This window comes from Podarcis erhardii (genome assembly GCF_964252035.2).
Source record: "Podarcis erhardii genome assembly, chromosome: 1".
Taxonomy (NCBI): domain Eukaryota; kingdom Metazoa; phylum Chordata; class Lepidosauria; order Squamata; family Lacertidae; genus Podarcis; species Podarcis erhardii.
The window spans coordinates 47,928,898-47,950,657 of NC_138497.1; the positions used below are offsets into that span (position 1 = coordinate 47,928,898).

Sequence of the window (21,760 nt, forward strand, 5' to 3'; positions counted from 1 at the left end):
CAGGTTCTTTCCTTCCTCAGTTCCCCAGTGAAGCGCTGTCTTGTTACCATCATAATAATTTGCTTAAGGTTTGCTGTTGCAAGTTAGGAAAGCAGTTCCTTTAGAAGTCCTCAGGATAAGTTTTGAAACTGTTTCAAGACCATCAGATGTGAAGAACTAGAGTCTTTGGTTATTTGCAAAACAGGCCTGGAAATAGAAGTAACAACAGAGCAAGGGATGGCTGACATGCAATAGTGTGCCTTTAATATTTGAAAATAGTGGTGGTGGTTGTTTGCATGACAGATCATTTCCCCCCCCCCCCGCATACCCTCCCTTTAATTTGTTCTGTAGTTCCCCCAAGTATCTGGAGCAGATTTGGAGAGGGCATGGAGTACACATGGGGGGGGTAGGAGGAAATCTACCATTATTTACTTTTACTTTATTAATGTCAAAATAAATATGTTGCCTTCATCATTTTAGGCACTCACTAACCCACACAGAGAACTGGAAGAGAGTGCACCAATGCAGGCTTCATCTGAAGTGCAAATGGTAGCTTTGGGGAGGACTGGTTTTTGCTGCAAAGAGAGAAAGAGTTAAAAACTTCCCCGCCCACCCCATCGTTCTGAGACTACTCTGGTTTTCCTGTAATTGCTATTTTACATTATGAGAAATGTGCACATCAGTTGCATTCACGCAATTAATGTCATGTCTAGTTTGGCCCTGAGTCACATTCAACAGATCTAGTTAATGAAGTAACACTGTCTGCCATTACTGTCTTAACACAACATGCACTTTACAGGGGTATGAATGTTTGCTTTTAAAATAAAGAAAAATCAAAGATATACTGTAGTTTAAAGGCCAACAATGAGGATCTATATGCCAAGGAACAGGTGTGATTTCTTGCAGATTTTTAGCGTTAATAGAGTTCTAACATTTTTCTCCTACTGACACCTTTCTTATACTGACACTTTTATACAAACAAACTTTGGTGTGGAATGCCCCGATCTTATAATATTTTCAGAATCTTTGCTTACTTGGTTTTAAAAAACAGAACAAAATTTAAAAAGTGTTAAAATGAATAGTGTTTTGTAACCTTGATGCAAAATAATTTTTTTTCATTTCTAGCCAACTGAATTGTGTCATAAATTTCTGAAATGTTCCATTTTAAAAATGTAGTGGGTTATTAAAAATTACCTTTCCATTTGCGATATGCTATTTAATTTTTTAACTCAGAGTTAACAATGCATCTTAAATGTCCTGTTTGAGTTGCCTAAGTTAACCCTTGTGTATGTGGTGGGCAAATGCCTTCTGATATGACTCCTATGACAACAAGGTTTTAGATGTAAATAGAGGGCTTAGCATATGAGTAGGTTTTGCAAAAAGAACAAAATTTAGCACTGTGTGGCCAGCGTCTGGTGCCAATGTTCTGCCAGACTAGCTAGCTGCCCAGCAAAAGGTTTAAATCTCTACTGTGTTTTGCCATTCGTAATGGGTGAGTAAGCTTTGACCATCTAAAATCTCTCTTTGGCTTCTCTCTCCCTCTCTTGACCCAGCTTGCCTCCCTGCCCCTTCTCCCCATTATGACACTTATTATTTTTCCATTCACAGCAAAACTATTCACATCAAGGTAATTGATGATGAGGAGTATGAGAAAAACAAGACTTTCTTCATTGAGCTGATGGGCCCACGCATGGTGGATATGAGTTTACAGAAAGGTGTAGTACTGGTTCTCCCAACTAACATTAACACTCTTCTTTCCTCTTTCTCTTCTCGTCTCCTTGCCTTTCTTTTCTCACTCTCTATAGTCTCTTTTTGTTTTCCAACTGCTCAATCCTTAACACTGCTGTGTATGCACAACCTGTCACATGGTACTGATGGGAGCTAGCGAGACAATGCATTCTAGGTGTGGGGAAGTGTGTGTGCCTGTGGTGTGTGTGGCTTGTGAATGTCAGCGCACATTCTTGGAATAACTAGACACTGGGGTTTTCAGCTCCATCACTGACACCACAGAATAGGCTGTGAAGCACTGTGTTCCATCATGAAGTAAAGCTGTGTATTTCTTGAAGCTCTTTCCATGGAGCTATCATCACAGACAGCATTTGCTCTTGGTATGCCAGGCAACACCCCGATGTCTGCAATGCACAATGGTCAGCACACCGCTTTGCAAGAGTAACTGTATTAGTTCTTTGCAAAAGGAAAAGTTTCACTAATCAGTTTTGTCTAGCCCTTTAAAAAAATGGTATTTCTACTTACTGGATTTTGGGCATAATGGATAATATTGCAGTCAGCGGTGATATCATGAACAAATAGAAATTCAGGCTACATACGTCCAATATTTCCACATTTCACTGTGTGCAACATCCTCTTGTGCCATTCCTGTGCACTCCTGAGCTTATGCCAATGCCGCTCTCCTTGCCAATAAGGCCACAGATTCTACCCAATGGTTGCACTTTTATTTCAACTCCACGTTGGTTCCATAGACCCAAATGAAAACCTCTCTACATCTGTTGAAGTGTGATTATGCAGAGGTTGATTAGGCTGAGAGCAGGAGTGGTGTGGTTGGGGCTGTGCAAAGACGGAAGCAGAGCTAGTCCAGGGCTCCTGCCTGTGTGTACTTTCATCAGGGCCAGCCCACTCAAGAGGCAAGGTGAGGCAACCACCTCAGGCAGCAGGATCCACAGGGGCAGCAGATCTAGCCTCCAAACAATGTATATCTTGCTGCTGCACTCCTTGGAGGCAGATCTGCCACCTCCTCGGCAGCCCATCCCCACTGCCGCCTCTACAGCAACTTCTTGATGAGTAGGAGCCACTGCTGGTCTCCTCCCACCCACAGAGAAGAAATGGCCAGGGCTGCCCTCTGGGGTCTGTTGAGCTCTGCACCTGCCTGGTGTGATTCAGAGCGGGCCCCTGCTCACCCCCTCTGCTTCCCACTTTAACCATCAGATAAGGTTGAGTTTATCCCTGCCCTTGTTCCCAGTGTAGATCCTCAGTCACCCCTACTTGCCTGGCAGGGGTGCCATTTTGTAGTTCAACATGTCTTAAGCTGGCCCTGCCATGCAGCCTTGACCATGCTGTTGTCTTGCCCAAGCGTAAGCCATAGGGATGGCAATGTCTGGATGGTTGCTCCACCCCACTGCCCACGACTGGCTGAGAAAATGATCTGGCATGATTCCCCCAATGGCGACTGGCTGAGAAAATGATCTGGCATGATTCCCCCAATGGCAGCATAGCTGAACAGTGATTTCCCCTTGGCCTACCCATATCTGCGTGTGTGCTCTCTCACTGTCACACACACACACACACACACACACACACACATGCACTTGCTCTTTGTTCCATTTGGCTTCTATTTCCAAGTGCACTTCTTTTACCCTCATGACTTCTTTCCAGATTAACGCAGAGGCAGTCTCAGTGTAACATTTTGCATTTTAAGAAAAGGTTAGATGCAACACCTAAATGTAGTTCCACATCTGTTTCCCCGCTGAGCCACTCACGAGCCCAACTTCAGGGTCTCCTCCTTCACACAATTATTTTGATGTTGACCTGACATCTTTGTGACCAGGACTATTTCTGAGCAGTGCCTTGGAGGCTGTCAACATCACCCTGGAGGCAGAAGTGTAGATGTGGGAACAGCGGCAACATACACAGCTACCTAAATCCCTTCTTCCTTAAAGGCCTTTTCAATACACATAGAGAGACTTTACCAGAAAATGGTGGCAGTCTGCTGCACCTGACTGTACTGTGGGAATTGAGAGTGTTTCAAACATGCGACCCTAAAAAACACATTTGAGCTTTTCTCACTCTTTGTGCCATGTATTAATTTGGCAGAGAATTCAGAAGAGAGTATCTGCCGCTGCCAGGGTAGATTTTTCATTTGCGTTAGGAGCCAATTTAAGCCTCATATGTGGAAATGCCCTGAGATAGGTGTCTGACAAAAGTCTTGACTGCTATTTATTTGTCTCTCAGAGTTGCTTCTGATATTCTTCACATTACAAAGGTCTGTTTCAGACGGTAGCTACTTTGTGCCATGTGTGGTTTCAAAATGTAAGGAATGAAATTTTCACATCTGCTTCTCCCGAACAAGTAACTAGGAGGGATTGTGTTAGAACTGGCCTAAGAGCTCTAATAGAAAGCCCCAGGGACATTACAGGGCAATCTCCAGGGGGAAAGAGAAAGTAGGAAATGATCAATTTTCTTCCTTTTGACAAATTTGACAGAATAAAAGCAACCATAGTGTTACCATTAGCCCTTTTCTGCTGCTGCCTTAGTGTTAACATAATGTACCATTAGGAAGGGAAAGAATCAAGTCAGTGAACTTTGTAAAAGTCATTTAAACTGCATTCTTACCAGTGTCTCTTTTTTGAATGAAAATGACATGCTTACCTGGTTGGATTGCATTGTGCCTTTAACCTTGTAACACTGAATTTCATGAACACTGAGTAGCACCTAGGGCTGCCATATTTCAGAAAAGTAAAAAAACAGGACAGACACCCCGAACATTGTTGAACTTTTTTAAAACAAAAACACCAAAGAAGCTTGATTTTTTGATTGACTTTCCTAAGATGAAAGTGCTGCCTTTCGGAAATTCCCCCCGGATGTCAATTCCACCTTTGAAATCCTGGTAATGTCTAGTGGGGGGGTGGATCCGGACGTATGGCAGGCCTAGCAGCACCTCATTCAGCAAAAGCAAATTTCTAAGCCACAGTAGGCACTTCCAGCCCCCCCCCAAAAAAAAACCTCCGTAAGCATATCAGATCCTGGCCTGGTTGGCATTATGCTTAACTATGATTTAAAGCTGAATGAGAAACATGCTGGTGCCCAGTGCAAAAATTGCAAGCACTTTAATCCCCTCACACTTTTGCTGCTGCCACACTGCCAGGAACTAAGCCATGGTTTGTCTTAGCATTACATCCAAACCGAGGCTTGTATTGTCCCTCTCCAAACAAGCCACGAGCTGTAACTAAGGTTTCCTCTTGGATTCGATCGCAAGGTTTGTTTGGGGAAAACAAACAACAGGCCAGAGTTCAGGCGTAATACTGATGGATTCATTCTCAGCAAGAGCAGAGAAGGAGCCAAGCAGCTGCAATTTTAGCTCCATGCACCAGTATATATGTAAACCATAGTTAAACTTAAATGGACCTGCAATTGCAGGCGTGCGTTTTTAAAGGAAAGGGGAAAAGTCAGTGTGTGTCTTCTTGGAGCAAGAGGACTACCCTAGATGGAAAGGGGTGTGTGCGTGCGTGCGTGTGTGTGTATGTGTATGTGTATGTGTGTATGCTAATGTAACCATGCTCCCTGCCAAAGACCAAACCTGATATTATAAAATGTGTGTGAGAGAGAGAAATTGGCTCTTCTCCTAAAACACTTCAGGTATATGTGTGTGTGTCTTTGGCTCTCTTTTGCCTATGGACATTTTTGATTGGTTATTGTCGAGCCAGCTGACAAGCTGTTATTACCATGTGACACTCAACTAAATGTGCTGCAGAAATCACCTTCCACTAACCATCAACAAGGACCAGGTTCCCTTTCCTCGCCCCCTGCCCCTCCCAGCCCTCCTTTCCTCCTCTAACGTTCTCCGACTCACCTAAAGATCAGCTACGACCAGCGTGCCATAGAAAGCCAGTGAAAGGGCTGCCACAGGCAGTGGCAGGAGTGGGAATGGTGCATGTGGGAATGGTGTGGCAGTGGAGGTGCTGCCACTGCTGCTGTTTGCTGCATCTGCTCCCAACCAGGCAACCCACTGTACACACATGTCTTTCTTGTTGTCCCTACAGGAAGACCGTAAGGGTTAATATAGTAGATGAGGAGGAATACGAAAGGCAGGAGAATTTCTTCATTGCCCTTGGTGAACCGAAATGGATGGAACGAGGAATATCAGGTGTGAGATTCTTTTTGGAAAAACAAACAAAAGAAACCCAAATCCACAAAAAAGTAATCTTTTTGCTCCCCCCCACCACCCTTTTTTTCTCTTTCGTTTTTACACGGACCAAGTTTTATTCCTTTCCCTCCTATATTCTCGCTCTCACCCTGTTTCGGTCCCATCTCTGAGTTTTTGAGCCTAGCTTATTTCGGATCCTCCTTTCGTGCAGTGCTTGTGCCTGTCAGGCCGTGTGAGCCGCGTGTGTTTGAACTGTTTCTTCTCTTTCTCTCTCTCTCTCTCTCTCTCTCTCTCTCGCTTTCTTCCCCCTTTCGGTGACATCTTTGGCCTTCTCCCTCATGCCAAGACTGAAAGCCCTTCCCCAGCCCCGCCAAAAGAATGCAACTTGCATGGCTGCCTTTTCAGCTTCCTCCCCAGTTCTGTATCTTGCACAGTCTTTCCCGCCTCCTCCGCCTCCTTGCTCCTTTTCTGTGGCATAACTTGCAGTGGATGACTTTGGGTGCTGGTGAATTTTTATTTTTTAACACCTACAGCTGGAATTGTAATGAACGGGTTCTGTCATAATAATGACAATGAGCATTTGCATTCTGTTTGCTTCTTCGGTGCAAAAATCTGACAGCCTGGCAAGGAAAAATTATACTTTTATTAATAAAACTTCACAGCTCTAACATTAAAGGTAAAGGTAAAGGTACCCCTTCCCGTTCGGGCCAGTCGTGTCCGACTCTAGGGTTGTGCGTCCATCTCACTTAAGAGGCCGGGGGCCAGCGCTGTCCGGAGACACTTCCGGGTCACGTGGCCAGTGTGACGAAGCTGCTCTGGCGAGCCAGCACCACCGCAGCACACAGAAACGCCGTTTACTTTCCCGCTTGAAAGCGGTACCTATTTATCTACTTGCACTTAGGGGTGCTTTCGAACTGCTAGGTGGGCAGGAGCTGGGACCGAAAGACGGGAGGTCACCCCGCCGCGGGGATTCGAACCGCCGACCATACGATCGGCAAGCCCTAGGCACTGAGGTTTTACCCACAGCGCCACTTCGCTAAACATTCTGGTTAGCTGGCAGATGAAAATGAAGCTGACTGCACATCAGCAACAGAGGAGTCTGTTGATTTTGGAAGTTAAACCATCTTCTGAGGCGTCACTCCTAGGCCTGTTTATGTGCATGTGGCAGGCACCCACCTCAAAAGGGCAGGCACACAAGGATCTGTCAAGGGTTTTCACACAGCTCCTCTTCATTTCAGTGGGTCTTGTCAAGGGGGTCCCAGTGTACCAAACCACTGACCAAAGCGAACAGCATCCTATACCACTGAATGCAGAAGTCATGAGAAGGCAGAGATAAACTCACTTTTAAAGTATTTTTTTTTATAGCAAAGCATGCATTAAATATTTTAGATCAATAAATTGTGTTTCCTAGTATAATACCTATCGTACAAACAAATCAAGTTCTCTCGGCTTTATGGTTAAATAAATTGATGCTTTTGTACAGCCGTTTTTTAAAAAGTGACATTAAATAATGGTTCTCCAAAATAATTAACAACAACAACAACAACAACAACAACAACAACAACAACAACAACAACAACAATACTGGGGAGACATTTTTGTTGGCTCTTCTTAAAAAAAAAGCTGCAAAATTTTAAAGCATAAAGCCAGAAGAGCTTGATTTGTTTGTGTATGGTAATCCTGCCCTATTCTGAGGGTTCATAATGCAATATTAAACAAAGAAATTAAAACTGTGTGATGAAACTATTCAAGTGTTTTAAATCAAGTATTTTAAGCTAATTTTTTTTTAATAAAGCCTCTCCAATCTTACTCATAATCCCCTAAATCCAATCCTCCCAATACACTCCTTTGCCTCTCAGCTAAGGGAATGCCAACCTTCCATCAATGCTTCTTCTCCCTCCCGCATGTCTGTTACCGGCACCTAGTAAGCTCTACCTTTCTTCTCTCCCTCCCCAGCCCAGCCCAGCCTTTCCTAATGCACTTCAGCAGTGGTATCCACAACAGCCCTGTTAGCTTTTTCCTTGGTTCTACTATTTCTATACTCTTGATTCTTCCCTTCCAGATAAAGTGAAGGGAGATCCATGATGGATCTCCCCTTGGTTTCTTCACAGCTAAACTTTGCTATGGAGCAACCCAATGTCAAGTCAAGCCCCCAGTGTGTGGGGCGGGGGTAGAGAGCTAATGAATTGCCTGCCTGTTATGTCCCCATGGGGCAAACAGCATCTTTTTTGGGGGGGTTGGTTTATTTCACATGTCATGGGGAGACAGCTTCCTCATCCAGTGTTCTGGTCACTGTCCAACTCAAGCCACCTCATGAGTGCTTTTAGGTACAGATAAAAATCAGAGGAGGTCCAGTCCCAGATCTCCTACCATATCATCTAGTTGGCCCTAACTGTTAATCTTTAATAACCATGTGGCAGAGACAAATTCAGCAACGACTGAAGCTCAGTGGTAGAGCACATGCTGTACATGCAGAAAGTCTTGGTTCAATCTCTGCATCTCCAGGTCAGGTTGGGAAAGACTCCTGCCTGAAACTCTGGAGAGCTGCTGTCGGTCAGTGTCAACAGTGCTAAGGTAGATGGACCAATGGCCTAACTTTGTATAAGGCAGCTTTCTATGTTCCTACTGAGGCGGCCACACATGTTGCTGCTACGACCATTATTACAGGGACTGATGCCCCTTTCAGGGTTTGAGCCTAGAGAATGTACAACTACCCAGGTGGAGTCCTGGCCACTGCCTGGGCTGGAGACACTGTGTGGAAATGAGAGCAGGTGTTGATAGCTCTGTTATCCTTTGTGTGAATTTGTATTTTAATGTTTATTTCACTCTGCCAAGTTATTTGGTAGAGAAATGAGGCTGAACCAATGTGTGCCTCTTCCTTCCCTTTCTCCCGGATTAACTGTTCATCCTATTTAGATAAATTCATCCTATAAGATGTTCAATCTTTGTTACCCTCCAGGCTTCTAGTGTATTAGCTAAATTGAATTAAATTGTATTTTGTGAGCTCCTCAGCCATTTTACATTTGAATTCCCTTCAGAATTATTGGCTGTAACTATGTTCGGCCCTCATAATCCTGTGCGTTATCAATTTCCCGACATTTCCCTCTTTTGTAATCTCATTCTGTGACAATGCCTCCCCCCCCCCCCCACAGATTAGGCCTGAGGTGGGTATCCTCTTTCTCTTTCATTTGTACCTCGGTAAGGAACACAGGGATCAGAACCCACCAGCAAATATATCTCTTCTTGCCAATGCTCTTGTTCCATTTGTGATAACAAATGCAAAACAACAACCACCACCAAGAGTTTGTTGAACTTCTCGTTGTTAGAGCTGTAAATGGGTTGCCTTCTTCTCCCTTCCACTGATTGGCTCCAAGGCTTCCCAATCTCATTCTGCAGTCCCGTGGTTCTATATGTTTCCCTTATCTGCAGTGACAGGGACCAAACCATTGTTGGCGAAACATAACAGGGCCTAGAAGCCTTCCAGCAGATTGTGTCACCTTTCTGGTCGCCCTACTGTCAGTACCTTTTGAGTGTCCCTCCAGTAAATCCAGCCTTTTTTTTTTCCTTGCTAGGAAGATGACATCTTTTCACTGGGCTGTTAACTCATTTGATGGCTTGAGTGTCACATTAGTTGACAACTGGAGTCTAGGTTTCCTTTTACTTTGTCAGCCCCCCAGGGAAATTTGGGCTGGATATTCCCTTCACACAACAGTTTTGACACTCCAGCATTAGAGGGGCTACAGCGCCAGGTCTCCTTTTTCAGTCAGGGTGCTCCAAAGTCTAAATTATAATGGCCTGAAGGGTATAATGCAAGGTATAATTCCATCACAGCATTTGGTTCAGAAGATGGAGAAGGAATTGCATTTCATTGGAACCTCTCCAGCTGTGCCACACAAACTTCTGCATGTGTAACAAAGGCAAAGCAAGGTTTGGTTTGCCCAGGTAGCAAACACAGCTCTCCTTTTTAGCCCCCACCCCAAGAAATGAAAGAGAAAGGGAGTTGTGTGAGACACAACTCTGTGTTTTGAAGTCCCAGAGGAATAACTATGGAGAAACAGAGAGTTGTAAGGAAAAATCATGTTTTTCATTGGGTGATGGCAAAACTCACATCACTGAGAGAAAAGTTTAGATCTCTTCTGGAAATGGCTTTGTGCATGTTGAGTGACTTTGGCCTTCCCAAGCGCATCTGAGAAGATACAGTAGCCACTGCAGTATATCTCCAAAGTAGACTGCCAACCACGTACACCTTTTGAACTTTGGCACAGAAGAGTACCTAACATGCCACATATGCATGTACTTGGCAGTATTGCCCATGCCTGTGTACCCAAGGAGGATAGGCACAAGTTAGATTTCAGAGCAGAAGAGACTATTGTGATTGGCTATGCTCTGAGAAGCAAAGGATACAAAGTAATGGACTTGGGTACTGGGAAAGTCAGCACAAGACATGTGGTTCATTTTGATGAATACAGGAGAGCTGTCAAGAGAGGAACTGTGATGGACTTTTCTAGTGAGTCAGAGGAAGAAACACAAGCCCTCATAAATTTACCAAAATTGATGTATAACAGTCCAGATCTGCCTTCTACTGTCACACCACTTAGCACAGATGCTGAACAGGAAAGAGAAGCAGAGGAGCAGATTCCAAGATGCAGCACAGCCAGAGGGAAGCAGACTAATGACGACATGTTTGCGTTAAAGGGTGATGAAGAAGCAGACGAGGTTCCAGAGCCAGGTGTCAGGTGCTCACCAAGACCCAGCCCCACAACTGTCCCATCTTGCAAGGTCATCGCAACCTCTAGAACCTTCCACCTGGGAAAAGATAGAGCAGATGCTAACTGCTGAAGCTCACCTGTGAAGGGATGCTGCACAGGAAGAGATTGATGCACTGCACCAGCACCATACCTGGACAAGAAGGCAGCTGGGGGCAGAAGGGGAAATTGAGTACAGCTCGGCCAAAGGAAAGCTCCTGTACTTAACCACAACAACCAGACCTGACATAGCAAATGCAGTGGGAATCCTAAGCAGGAAAGTTAGCTCTCCCACTGAGAAGGACTGAACTGCTGTGAAAAGTTGTTGTTAGTTACTTAAAGTGAACTATGAATTGTAAACTTACGCTGACAACAATCCAAAACTATGAGTACGTGGATGCAGACTGAGCCAGAAACCCAAAGGAGTATAAGTCAACAGGTGGATTTCTCTTTATGTTTGGAAATTGTCCTGTTTCCTGGGCCATTTGTAAACAAAATTCTATAGCTTTGTCTTCCTCAGAGTACATAGCCACAGCCACAGCATACAGAGAAATGGTCTGGATTGACCAATAACTACGGACTTCGGGTTGTGTGGGGAGAAACTTGTCTGATGGGTGTACACTCAAAGCTACTTGAAATTATCTCAAAGCAAGAGGTTTCATGCAAGACCCAAACACATTGGGGTGAAATACTACTATGTGCCTGCAGTGATACCAGATGGACTTGCTGAATCAGCGTACTGTCAAACCAAAGAAATGACAGTCAGCATTCTGACCAACTCCCTACCAAGAGATAGTTTTGAGAACCTCTGAATTGAGATGGGACTCTAGGTGGTTCATCAATTGTACATGCAATTGGTGTATTTGCCTGAGAAGGGGTTTGTAGTATAACCAGCCTCATCTAATCAGCATGCTTAAGTCTGATTAATGCACAAAGGGGTAAATACCATAGAATAAACTGTCCTACCAGGCTTCGCTCACCTTGAGAGGGATTAGAATGGAAGCCTATTCTTCCCCTCATAGCTTCAAGAACATCTTATAGGGCTTTTATGAAAACCTATGAGATGGCAGTGAAGGCCGCTAAGAAGTCTTACTTCTCGGCCTCCATTGCATCCGCTAGCTCTCGCCCGGCGCAATTATTTAGTATAATTCGGTCTTTAACGTCCCTTGAAGGACAGCCAAATTTAAATAATAATCTGACACACAGCTGTGAGGCATTTGCGAGCTTTTTTGCGGAGAAGGTCCTGTTGCTCCGCCATGACCTCCCTGCCAATTTGGATACAATAAAGGAACTGGAGGCCCCTCGACTGTCCTCGGGTCCAGTATTAGACCACTTTGACCGGATATCTCCAGCCGATGTGGACAGATCCTCCGAGCTGGAAAGCCAACCACCTGTCCTCTTGACCCGTGCCCGTCATGGCTGATTAGAGCGTGTCCAGACGAGGTGCGGGCCCCCCTGGGGGATATCATCAATTTGTCCCTTGGCACCTGGATATTCCCAGGGGAACTGAAGGAGGCAGTGGTGCGTCCGCTCTTAAAGAAAACATCATTAGATCCCTTAGATCTATCCAATTACCGCCCGGTCTCGAATCTTCCATTCCTGGGTAAGGTGATTGAGAGAGCGGTTGCTGAACAGCTTGGTAGGTTTCTGGATGAAACATCTGCTCTGGATCCATTCCAGTCCGGCTTCCGCGCTGGCCATGGGACCGAGACGGCTCTGGTCGCCCTAACAGATGATCTCCGCAGGCAGCTGGATCGAGGCGGGTCGGGGCTGCTGATTCTTCTAGATCTGTCAGCAGCCTTCGACATGGTCGATCACGAACTCCTGGGCCACCGCCTTGCCAACGTGGGGATCCAGGGCACAGTCCTTCAATGGCTGCGCTCGTTTCTCTCTGGTCGGGGACAGAGGGTGGCGCTTGGGGGGGAATTGTCATCGCGCCACTCCTTGGTGTGTGGAGTGCCTCAGGGTGTGATTCTCTCCCCGATGCTTTTTAACATCTTTATGCGCCCCCTCGCCCAGCTTGTCCGGAGTTTTGGGCTGGGCTGCCAGCAGTATGCTGATGACACCCAACTCTATCTGTTGATGGATGGCCATCCTGACTCGGCCCCAGACACACTGGCGAGATGTCTGGAAGCTGTGGCTGGATGGTTACGTGGGAGCCGGTTGAAGTTAAATCCTTCGAAGACAGAGGTCCTCTGGCTGGGGCGGGACGATATGGGATTGAGGGGGCAACTCCCATCTCTTGTGGGGGTGCAATTAGTGCCAGCACCGTCCGTTAAGAGTTTGGGTGTAATCTTCGATACCTCCCTCTCTATGGAGGCGCAGATTACAGCTATAATAAAGGCAGCATTTTTTCATCTCCGCCAAGCTAAGCAGTTGGCCCCTTATCTCTCTCGCCCTGACCTAGCCACTGTGATCCATGTGACGGTCACCTCCAGACTGGATTATTGTAACTCGCTCTACGTGGGGCTGCCCTTGAGACTGACCCAGAAACTCCAGCGGGTGCAGAATGCCGCGGCGAGACTCCTTATGGGGTCTTCGCTGCGAGATCACATTCATCCAGTACTATACCAGCTGCACTGGCTCCCGGTGGAGTACAGGATCAGGTTTAAGGTGCTGGTTTTAACCTTTAAAGCCCTATATGGCCTAGGACCCTCGTACCTACGGGACCGCCTCTCCTGGTATGCCCCACAGAGAAACCTACGGTCTGCAAATAATAACATCCTCAAGGTCCCAGGCCTCAGAGAGGTTAGGCTGGCCTCAACTAGAGCCAGGGCCTTCTCGGCTGCGGCTCCAATCTGGTGGAACGCTCTGTCACAAGAGACTAGGGCCCTGCGGGACCTGACATCTTTCCGCAGGGCCTGCAAGACAGAGTTGTTCCACCAGGCCTTTGGTCAGGGCGCAGCCTGACTCCCTCCTCTGGCAACCTGCACAGAATCTTGCTTAATCGGTTGCCATTAATTTGATTTTAATTAATTTTTATAATGAAATATTTTGAATGCATTTGATTGTTTGATTACTTGATTATTGTTAGCCGCCCTGAGCCCGGCTTCGGCTGGGGAGGGCGGGATATAAATAAAAAATTTTATTATTATTATTATTACCATGTGAACTCCAGGTTTGGGCCAGTTGCTCCAAGCTCAGAATGCATGGCCTCTTTTAAAAGCCATTCTTGAGTTCCAATAATTTAGGGACCTTCACCACTGTAACTAACCTAAGTTTTGCTGCCTGTGTATTCTGAATGCTGTATGAAAAGCAAATGAATCTGACCTTTGGTGAGCTTGTAAGTAAACAATTTTTTAACTTACTAAATGTGTGGTCTTTTTTCTATGCTAAGGGAAGAGGGGAACTTTGGAAGAAGTTGAAGGGCATATTTTAAAGCTCTAACAGCCTATATTTCCACACTTTACTTTGCTGCATGTTTTGTGATTTTAAATCTCTGTTCGGGTTCTCTCACCCAAGAGTTCTTGCCCCAAACCTGGATCTTGGCATCCAGGAAATTCTCCTTTTTATACCTATATGTTTCCTTGCCAACCAACATTCCTGAATTCATAGTGTTCTTCAAATATTCATGTGAAACATTAGAAGTGAGAGAAAAACACTCTATTACTTGAGTGAAGTGCAAATGAAAGGAAAATATCCCAGATCATCAAGAAATGGATGTTTTAAGAGACATAAAGGTGCTGTTTTTGTCACAGAAGTGGTTGTTGTTGTTGTTGTTGTTTTTAAAAACTAGTGTATTTATATGTCCCTTTTCCATAATTAGCCATGCCCAAAGCAGTTCACAACAGCCGGTTTTCAAAGTGCAAAGCATTGGGGTTGGGGAGACAAGTCAGTTTACAAAACATGCAAATAAATCCAAACAGCTCAAAATCAGCAGGGACCCTTGCACTAATAGGATGACATTAATGGATACAGAGTTCGGATTCTTAAATGGCAACAACTTTGGCAATCAAATTAAGCAGCCTTCTAGACTGGCCTTTTGTAGGCAGTGCCACCCAAAAAAACAAAAAAACAACAGAAACAGAAGCAGAATGTAAGAAATGGCTTGAGAGGGTTTCACCATCAATATTGTGATCTGCAAGCTGCAGTATCATTGATGGGTGCATATGGGAGCAAGGAGAGGGGCTCATCTGTTCCTTCTGATTAGATTACAGTATGCAGGCTAAATTTGTAAAGATCTTTTCCCGAGACATTGAAAAGATAACGCACATTAACCTGTCTCCATTTCACACTTTTATCAAAAAGGCCATATTTCTCCAGACTGTTCTTAATTACATTCTTATTTCAGAATTATATTTCCTGCTAAGGCAACCTTTCATAGAAGCAGATATAAAAATAGCAGAGACTTGGTTGTATGTGCACCACAGACTGCCAGCAATGTCCTACCCCTGGATTCATGATTTCCGCCATTAACTTTTGCCATGATTTTTAATTTATATAATTCATAAATTATGTTTACCTGCATAAACAATATCAGGAACAAAAAATAAGTACATTTCTAACACATGCATATTAATGTATAGAAAATAATGGTGTGCTTTAAACTGCCCATCATACTATCATATTCAAAAATAGCATTTTACGTTGGGATGAACTTTCATTCATTCATTCATTCATTCATTCATTTATATTTATAGCCTGCTTTTGAGAAATCTTCTCCACAAAACAACTTACACTACCTTATATCTAAAATTGCTTTACAGGATAGAAGAAAAAAATAATCCCACCCATTAACTTTAGGAATAAAACAGCAAAACAACATTAAACTAAAAGGACTCACGGCATAAAATTCCCAACATGACCTATTAAAAGCGCCCAAAAGAGGTATGTCTTCAAAGCCCTCTGAAGGGCTTTGTTAAGGATGAGACCTGCCGCATCCCCACAGGGACATGTTTTCACAAGTAAGAACCTTTATTACAGGTGGCCACCAGCCCAATACTTTTAACAGGTGGGCACCTAAACAAATAGACCCTCTTTTGGTTGATTTCAGGGCACAAGCAGTCTGTTATGGGTGCAGGCAGCCTTTCAAGTAACCCAGACCCAGACCATTAAGGTTTTAAAGTGGACTTGAAAGCTTACTAGCTATCAGAGCAATTGTTACAGTATAAGTGCTGCATGTTCCAATCACAGTCATTTCCCAAATTGTCTTCAAAGGCAGCCCTACATTCAGCACATTACAGTGGATGTGACAAGTGTATGGATAACTCAGACGAGATCAGACTTCTCTCAGAAAGGTTGCCATTGGCATATCAGCCAAAGCTGGAAACAAGTGCACCTGGCCACTGCATCTATCTAGGTCTTCCCAGATAGGAACAAATCCAGGATCTCCCCCAAATGATCCTTTGGAGGAGTGGAAACTCGCCTAGGTCTACCTGTACCCCTCTATCCAGAGACCGCAATTCTCCTCCTCACAGAATGGCCACCTTGCCTGGGTTTAATTCTAGCTTTTTTGCTCTCATCCAACCCAAAAGCGTCTCCAAGCATTAGTTTAGGAACTCCTTGGGATTATTAGATGAAAAAGAGGGGTAGAATTGCATGTCATCTTCATGTTGGTGCACTTAAACCCAAATATTCAGATGCCATCTCTCAACAGTTTCTTATAGATGTTGAAAACCATAAAGGTACCCCGTGGTTCATTGGCCATGGGGTGAAATAAAGGCCCTCCAATACTACTGTCTATTACTGGGTTTCCTTATGATATCAAAAGCCACTGAAAGGTCCAGGGGAACCAGCAGGGTTGCACTTCCTCAGTCTGGTTCTTGGTACCTGAGTGAGAAAAGCCATTTCCATCCCTAAGCTTTCAGACATACTAAATCTCAAAGCATACAAGTTTTTAAATGAATTTCAAAGTAATATAGTTACAGAAACAATGGTGACTGGCTTAAAAAAAACCAATTTCTGTTACAAAATTCCTATGAGTCATATTAAATCTGAAACATGAAAAAAGAAAGCGATATAATGGGATTAAATGAGGCATCTTAGCATTAAAAAGATTATTAACTGTCTAAACCTAAATTAACAGTTCTGTCATTAAACTACTCCTATCCATGTCAGACTACCAATTTGTTGTTGGCAGCCGTCTGTCTCACCTGGAGACTTCCTATTAGCCAATAGAAATTAAAAGACTTGCATCAGAAGAGATTTCCAGCTGCATTATGAGATTGAGAAAGATATGTAATCATTTGGCCTAAGTTATTTGTTGTGACTAGTCATTGTTAGCATTACAGCTCCTGTTGTTTTATCAGTACTTTTATCTTGTAGTTTTATCTTGTACTTTTACAGCTCTAGGGTTCAATAGCACTTAACCTGCATCTTGATCAAGCGTTAGAGAACAAAATCACAAAAAGATTATTTCAGAGCTCAAAATACAGTTAGACAAATTTGTTTTGGTTCTCGGAATTGCTTTACAAGTGCATTTGTAACTCTCTGTAACATTCCCGGGGAAAGTTAAGGAAGGTCTAGGCATTAGCCTTGGGGCCGTCAATTATTCTTCCATCTCTGGCCATGCCATGAGCTTCACTTTGTATCTTGGAATTGTACCCAGTCCCCTTTACAGCTATAGGTGGAATATCACTGACAATTACCGTAGCTAAAGAGGTTATCAAAGCGAGCATGCAAAGTAGTTGGGGTGATGTTTTATTTCCCACTGCAGCAACAGTAATTTTGCTACGGAGTAAGGTGGCTTAAAGTTCATTTTTAAGCATGAATCATGACTCACATCTTACTTTTTGAGCAAAGGCAAAGTTACAGTCGCTAAGCACCAACTATTCTAAGGGTCCTAACATGCCTGAAGTCCCCATCAGAAAAAACAACTTATTTGGGTTGAGCTTTGACTTATCCCAGATCTTGAGAAAGTGTTGTGAATTGGCACACTTTCTGACTCCAGAGACCCACCCCACCCCACCCCTTCAAGCCCCACCTCCCTGCCTCTGCTCATGAAGGAAAGGGGGGAACCTCTGGTAGCTAGAACCTTTGGTACACACCTGTTCTCTCCAGCTTCATGCTCATTTTGCTGCTACCAGGCATGTTCACAAACCTGCATCTAGCATGTGGCGGCAGAAAATTCACAGCTACATCAAGTCAAGTTCATTGCTCATTTAATACAGTCATCTGCAAAATGAAACTGCCATGCGTATGTTATTAACTGTTCCCTTTTTTCTCTTCTTTTTTATATTTCTGTTTTATATATAGCACTCCTCTTGACACAAGGTAAGTTTTTTCCTCTCTTCCTTAACTGGTTTGCTCTTTGCTCTGTTCTTCTCTTTGTTGTGGCCTTGATTTCAATGCTTCCCTTTTATTTGGAGCTCCTTGACCTTTCATGTATCAAGCTGTGCATTGAGACTATATGAATTTAAGACCATTGGCATATGCCCCTTTGAAAGCTTCCCAGAAGGGAAGGAGGCCCTCAGGCCAAAAAGGATACCTCAGTCTTGTTTCTGCGCATTTGTGCAGCAAAATTTTCCTTGATAACAACCTAATTTGAGAGTTCATGTCCACACACGTGCTGTGAATTTCTTATCTGTTCTAAGGTAGCAAGGATTTGGGTGGGATTGTCAGAACAGGAGAGCCTTGCCATGTCCTTGCTCTTTCCCAGATCAAATAAACACAGTAATAGCAGAAGAACAAACTCCCTCACTTTCACTGCACTTGTTATTGTTGATGCAGGTCGTTGTACAGAAAGGGGGATCAGCCAGCCGGTATTCCCAAATTCTGAACTGCTGCCAGGGCTCTTGTATGCATTCAGGTGAAGGCCTCAGTAGCATGGTGGCAGTGCTTCTGTTATCAGGCAAAGAGGGCTGTTCTCTTCAGGTAACTCTGCTGAGACGAGTTAAGTGGTTGAAGGGCAAGAAGCTCCCTGCTCCTACCTCTGTATCAGGAATCAGGGGACACCCAGGAGCTGCCCCCACTCAGGTTGCCTGTAGCCCTGACTTAAAAGACCATTTCGAGACTGAACTGTATGCTCGTTTCTGCCTGGGGCTTCCATTGGAGGTTTCAACAGTAGGGAGAAAGCACGAATTTTTACCATTTGTAAAACACCACTTTAAGACTCTAGTGGGTGTCAATAGTGACCTGTCATCATGATGTGAAGGAGGTTTGCATTTACATCCACAGCTTAATGGACAGCATTACCAAGAGGCAGGCAGGATGTAAACAAGCCTCTTGGAAAGCAGTAATTGCTGCTGTTGCTTTCCACCTCCCACTTCCCCACCTCCTGCTGCCCTCGCTTGCAATCTTTAGCTCTCTTTCATTCCCCATCTGTGCAGTTTCTAGTGGTCCTCCCCCCTCAGTGACTGACATTCTTGCCACCTTCATTCACATAGGATCAGACAGTAGCTATTGTCAGCCCGGTCTCCAAAGTCTCCCCTTTGTGTCATCTGCACACTTAATTATGGTTCAGCTTGTGCCCTTAAAAAAAGAGTGCAAAATGATAAGAATCTGTCTCACAGCCCGGAGAATGAGGCTGGTGTTTTGCATTCAAATGTGCTTGGACCATCACCTTCTCTTTCCCTGAATCTGTCAGAGTCCTTCTGGCTGCAGCTCTCAGAAACGATCTATGTGCATGGAGATTGACAAGTGCTTCTCCGGCATGACAGCTGCAGCTCTGTGGACCAACTCAAAGTGCCCTCTATCAAATTTTCTTAGAAGGCTTTGTTGCGGAGAGGCATTTGAAATAAAGCCACGCTCAGGACATCCGAGTTACTGAGATAACGGACATATGCCAAAATCTGATGCTAATAAAGTGCATATATAATATAGGAATGAGAAAGAGAGAGCCTATGGCATATTGTTATGAATTGTTATGGTCTTGGCAAAGCCTGCTGGCTAAAGTCACACAGTAGTGAGATACCCCACCAAGAGTACATTGAAGCTGGCCTAAGATGCAAATAGCAAAATGGCGTCCTCCTTCCCATTCCATGTGTAGAAATTGACTAGACTGCCATTTTATTTATTAACACTGTTTGCATACCATCCAAAACTAACTTTCTCTGGGCAGTGAACCAATACAAATTAAAGTGTATAGGTGTATGTAGTGCAAACCTTCTTTTGTCTCGAATAAAGGAGGGCAGCAGTGGGCAGTGGAGGGAATCCCTGGAAATAATTACTTTCTGCAGCAGCTGAATAACTGAGGAAAGGAGTTGAGCCCATTCTTAGCAGCAACCCCCTAGAAGCAGTGGCTGCTGACTGGCTAGCAGGCCAAATGCCTGTATAGGCTGCTGAGGCCCTCTAGGAAGCAGCCACACATTTCTCCAGGGACGACTGCAATGCCCTTTCCTCCACCGCCGCCTCCCCATTGGTATAGCGTAGAATGCACTTTGCCACCCTTACTTTCTTCAGAGCAGCTGCCAGAAATTCCTGGCAGCAAACCACCAGACTGGTCATCACTGATAACAGGACAAAGGAGACGAGTGTTTACATCGTAGGCAACAATGCCTTTATCATATCGCTCACATCTCTTAAAAGCTGTTCCCTGCCTCCAATCTAAAAGTTATATGGCTTCCGTCACACACCACAGAGTTCACCTAGTGTGTTCATTGGTAATTGTACCTTACCTTTGGCTCACGTTCAGTAGGTCTGCATAACGCTGCATGTCAGATGACCCAATCCCTGTTAGCAGAGGAGCTCCTCAAGCAGAAAAAAGAAGTGGATGGAAGTTAGGGGGCTACTGGTGGAAGCACACAGGGGCCAAGCATGTAACGTGCCCCCAAATCTCTGTCAGCTAGGAATGATTCTCGCCATTTTTTCCCCACCCCAAAAAGAATTTATAAGTATCTGTAAAGCATATATGTACCTCTGGTTGCAAACGGGATCCGTTCCAGAGGCCTGTTCGCAGCATGAATAGAACGTAACCCGCAGCGGCGTGTCCGCACACGCGCGGGTTGCGATTCGCCGCTTCTGCGCATGCACATGACGTCATTTTGCACGTCTGCGCATGCATGAGCGGCAAAACCCGGAAGTAAACCTTTCCACTACTTCCGGGTCACCGCAGGACACAACCTGAAAAAACGTATCATGAAGCAAACATAACATGAGGTATGACTGTATAAAGTAGAGTAAGAACGGCACATGAATATGCATACTCTCTTAGTTGTAAATGTACATTTCAATGCCAACATGCACTCAGGATTCAAGAAGCTGCTGTGATTGGTGGCTTCCTGTTATCTAGAGAGACGAAACTAAAACACCTCCAGAGACATTTCTATATTACATTCTTTGTATACACACCTGGATCCCTTGTGTACAAAGAGAGAGAGACACCAACTGGAGAATAACTGGGAAGCAAAGAGGCTCTTTCCTTCTTATAATTCGATCAGCTCTTCAGTTTCAGGAAGTCTTTCTCAGCTGTTCCCATAGTAATTTTGTTGCTCTAATTCAGTAGTGTGCTAATTTAATCAGATCTTCTGGAACCAAATAATATGTATTAAAATAATACGATTTCTGCCCTTTCTTGTGCTCAGATTTGATTGCATTTGGCAGGTAGCATTGGATAATTCACTCACTTGGCACTACTGGAAGTTGCTCTTAAGTTAATAAGGAAAGAGGCTAAATCTCTGACCATGTTAGGAAAGAAAAAAGTTGCCCAGAACACAGCACCAATTCCTCACCAGCCACATCTGCTCCAGACAGCACCCCCCTCCTTTAGATGAGCTGTTGAGTGAGCAAGGTTTATATAATGACACTTCTCCTCCACTTAACTTCTGCAGTTGGGCCCCCTTCCACGGGCTTCGTTGACATCCCTTGGACGCATGGACGATGTACTTCAAACCCTGTAAATCCTGTGGCAGATGATATCCAGAGCAACATAAAAAATGCATATGCCACTGCGCACGTAGAGTGCCACTCAGGACAGATCATGACTAATAAGTAAAGAATGGAGGTGACATTTTCACTTAGTCCATGTCATGTTAGATTTAGAAAATGCAAACATTTCAGGAGTGTTGGAAAAAATTACGTTGAAAATTACATTGAAGGCTCTTTGCCTCTAGCTTCTGCCTCCCCACCACCACAAAACTTCTATGTTGTGTAGCCTTCTTTAGGCCCAGTTCTGCGTAGAAAATTCTCGCTGTCTCTCACACATTCACTCTCCTCCTCCCCTCCATCTCTCTCTCTCACTCACTTACTCTGTGACAGTGTGACACAATGGCTGTATTATTGT

The 21,760-nt window shown here is 44.4% G+C and overlaps 1 protein-coding gene across 5 annotated transcripts in view; it reads left to right on the forward strand.

Moving 5' to 3' along the window:
* The window catches only part of SLC8A3 (solute carrier family 8 member A3), a 170,294-nt gene that overhangs the window by 127,944 nt on the left and 20,590 nt on the right, over positions 1-21,760 (forward strand). For 3 of the 5 annotated variants that reach the window (XM_081881505.1, XM_081881506.1, XM_081881508.1), the window contains 2 exons: positions 1,588-1,694; positions 17,797-17,814. In XM_081881505.1, the coding sequence (XP_081737631.1) occupies positions 1,588-1,694; positions 17,797-17,814 (125 nt within the window). Of the gene's footprint in view, positions 1-1,587; positions 1,695-5,753; positions 5,858-17,796; positions 17,815-21,760 lie in introns of all 5 variants that reach the window. The other 2 variants (XM_081881509.1, XM_081881507.1) reach the window with 2 other exon arrangements.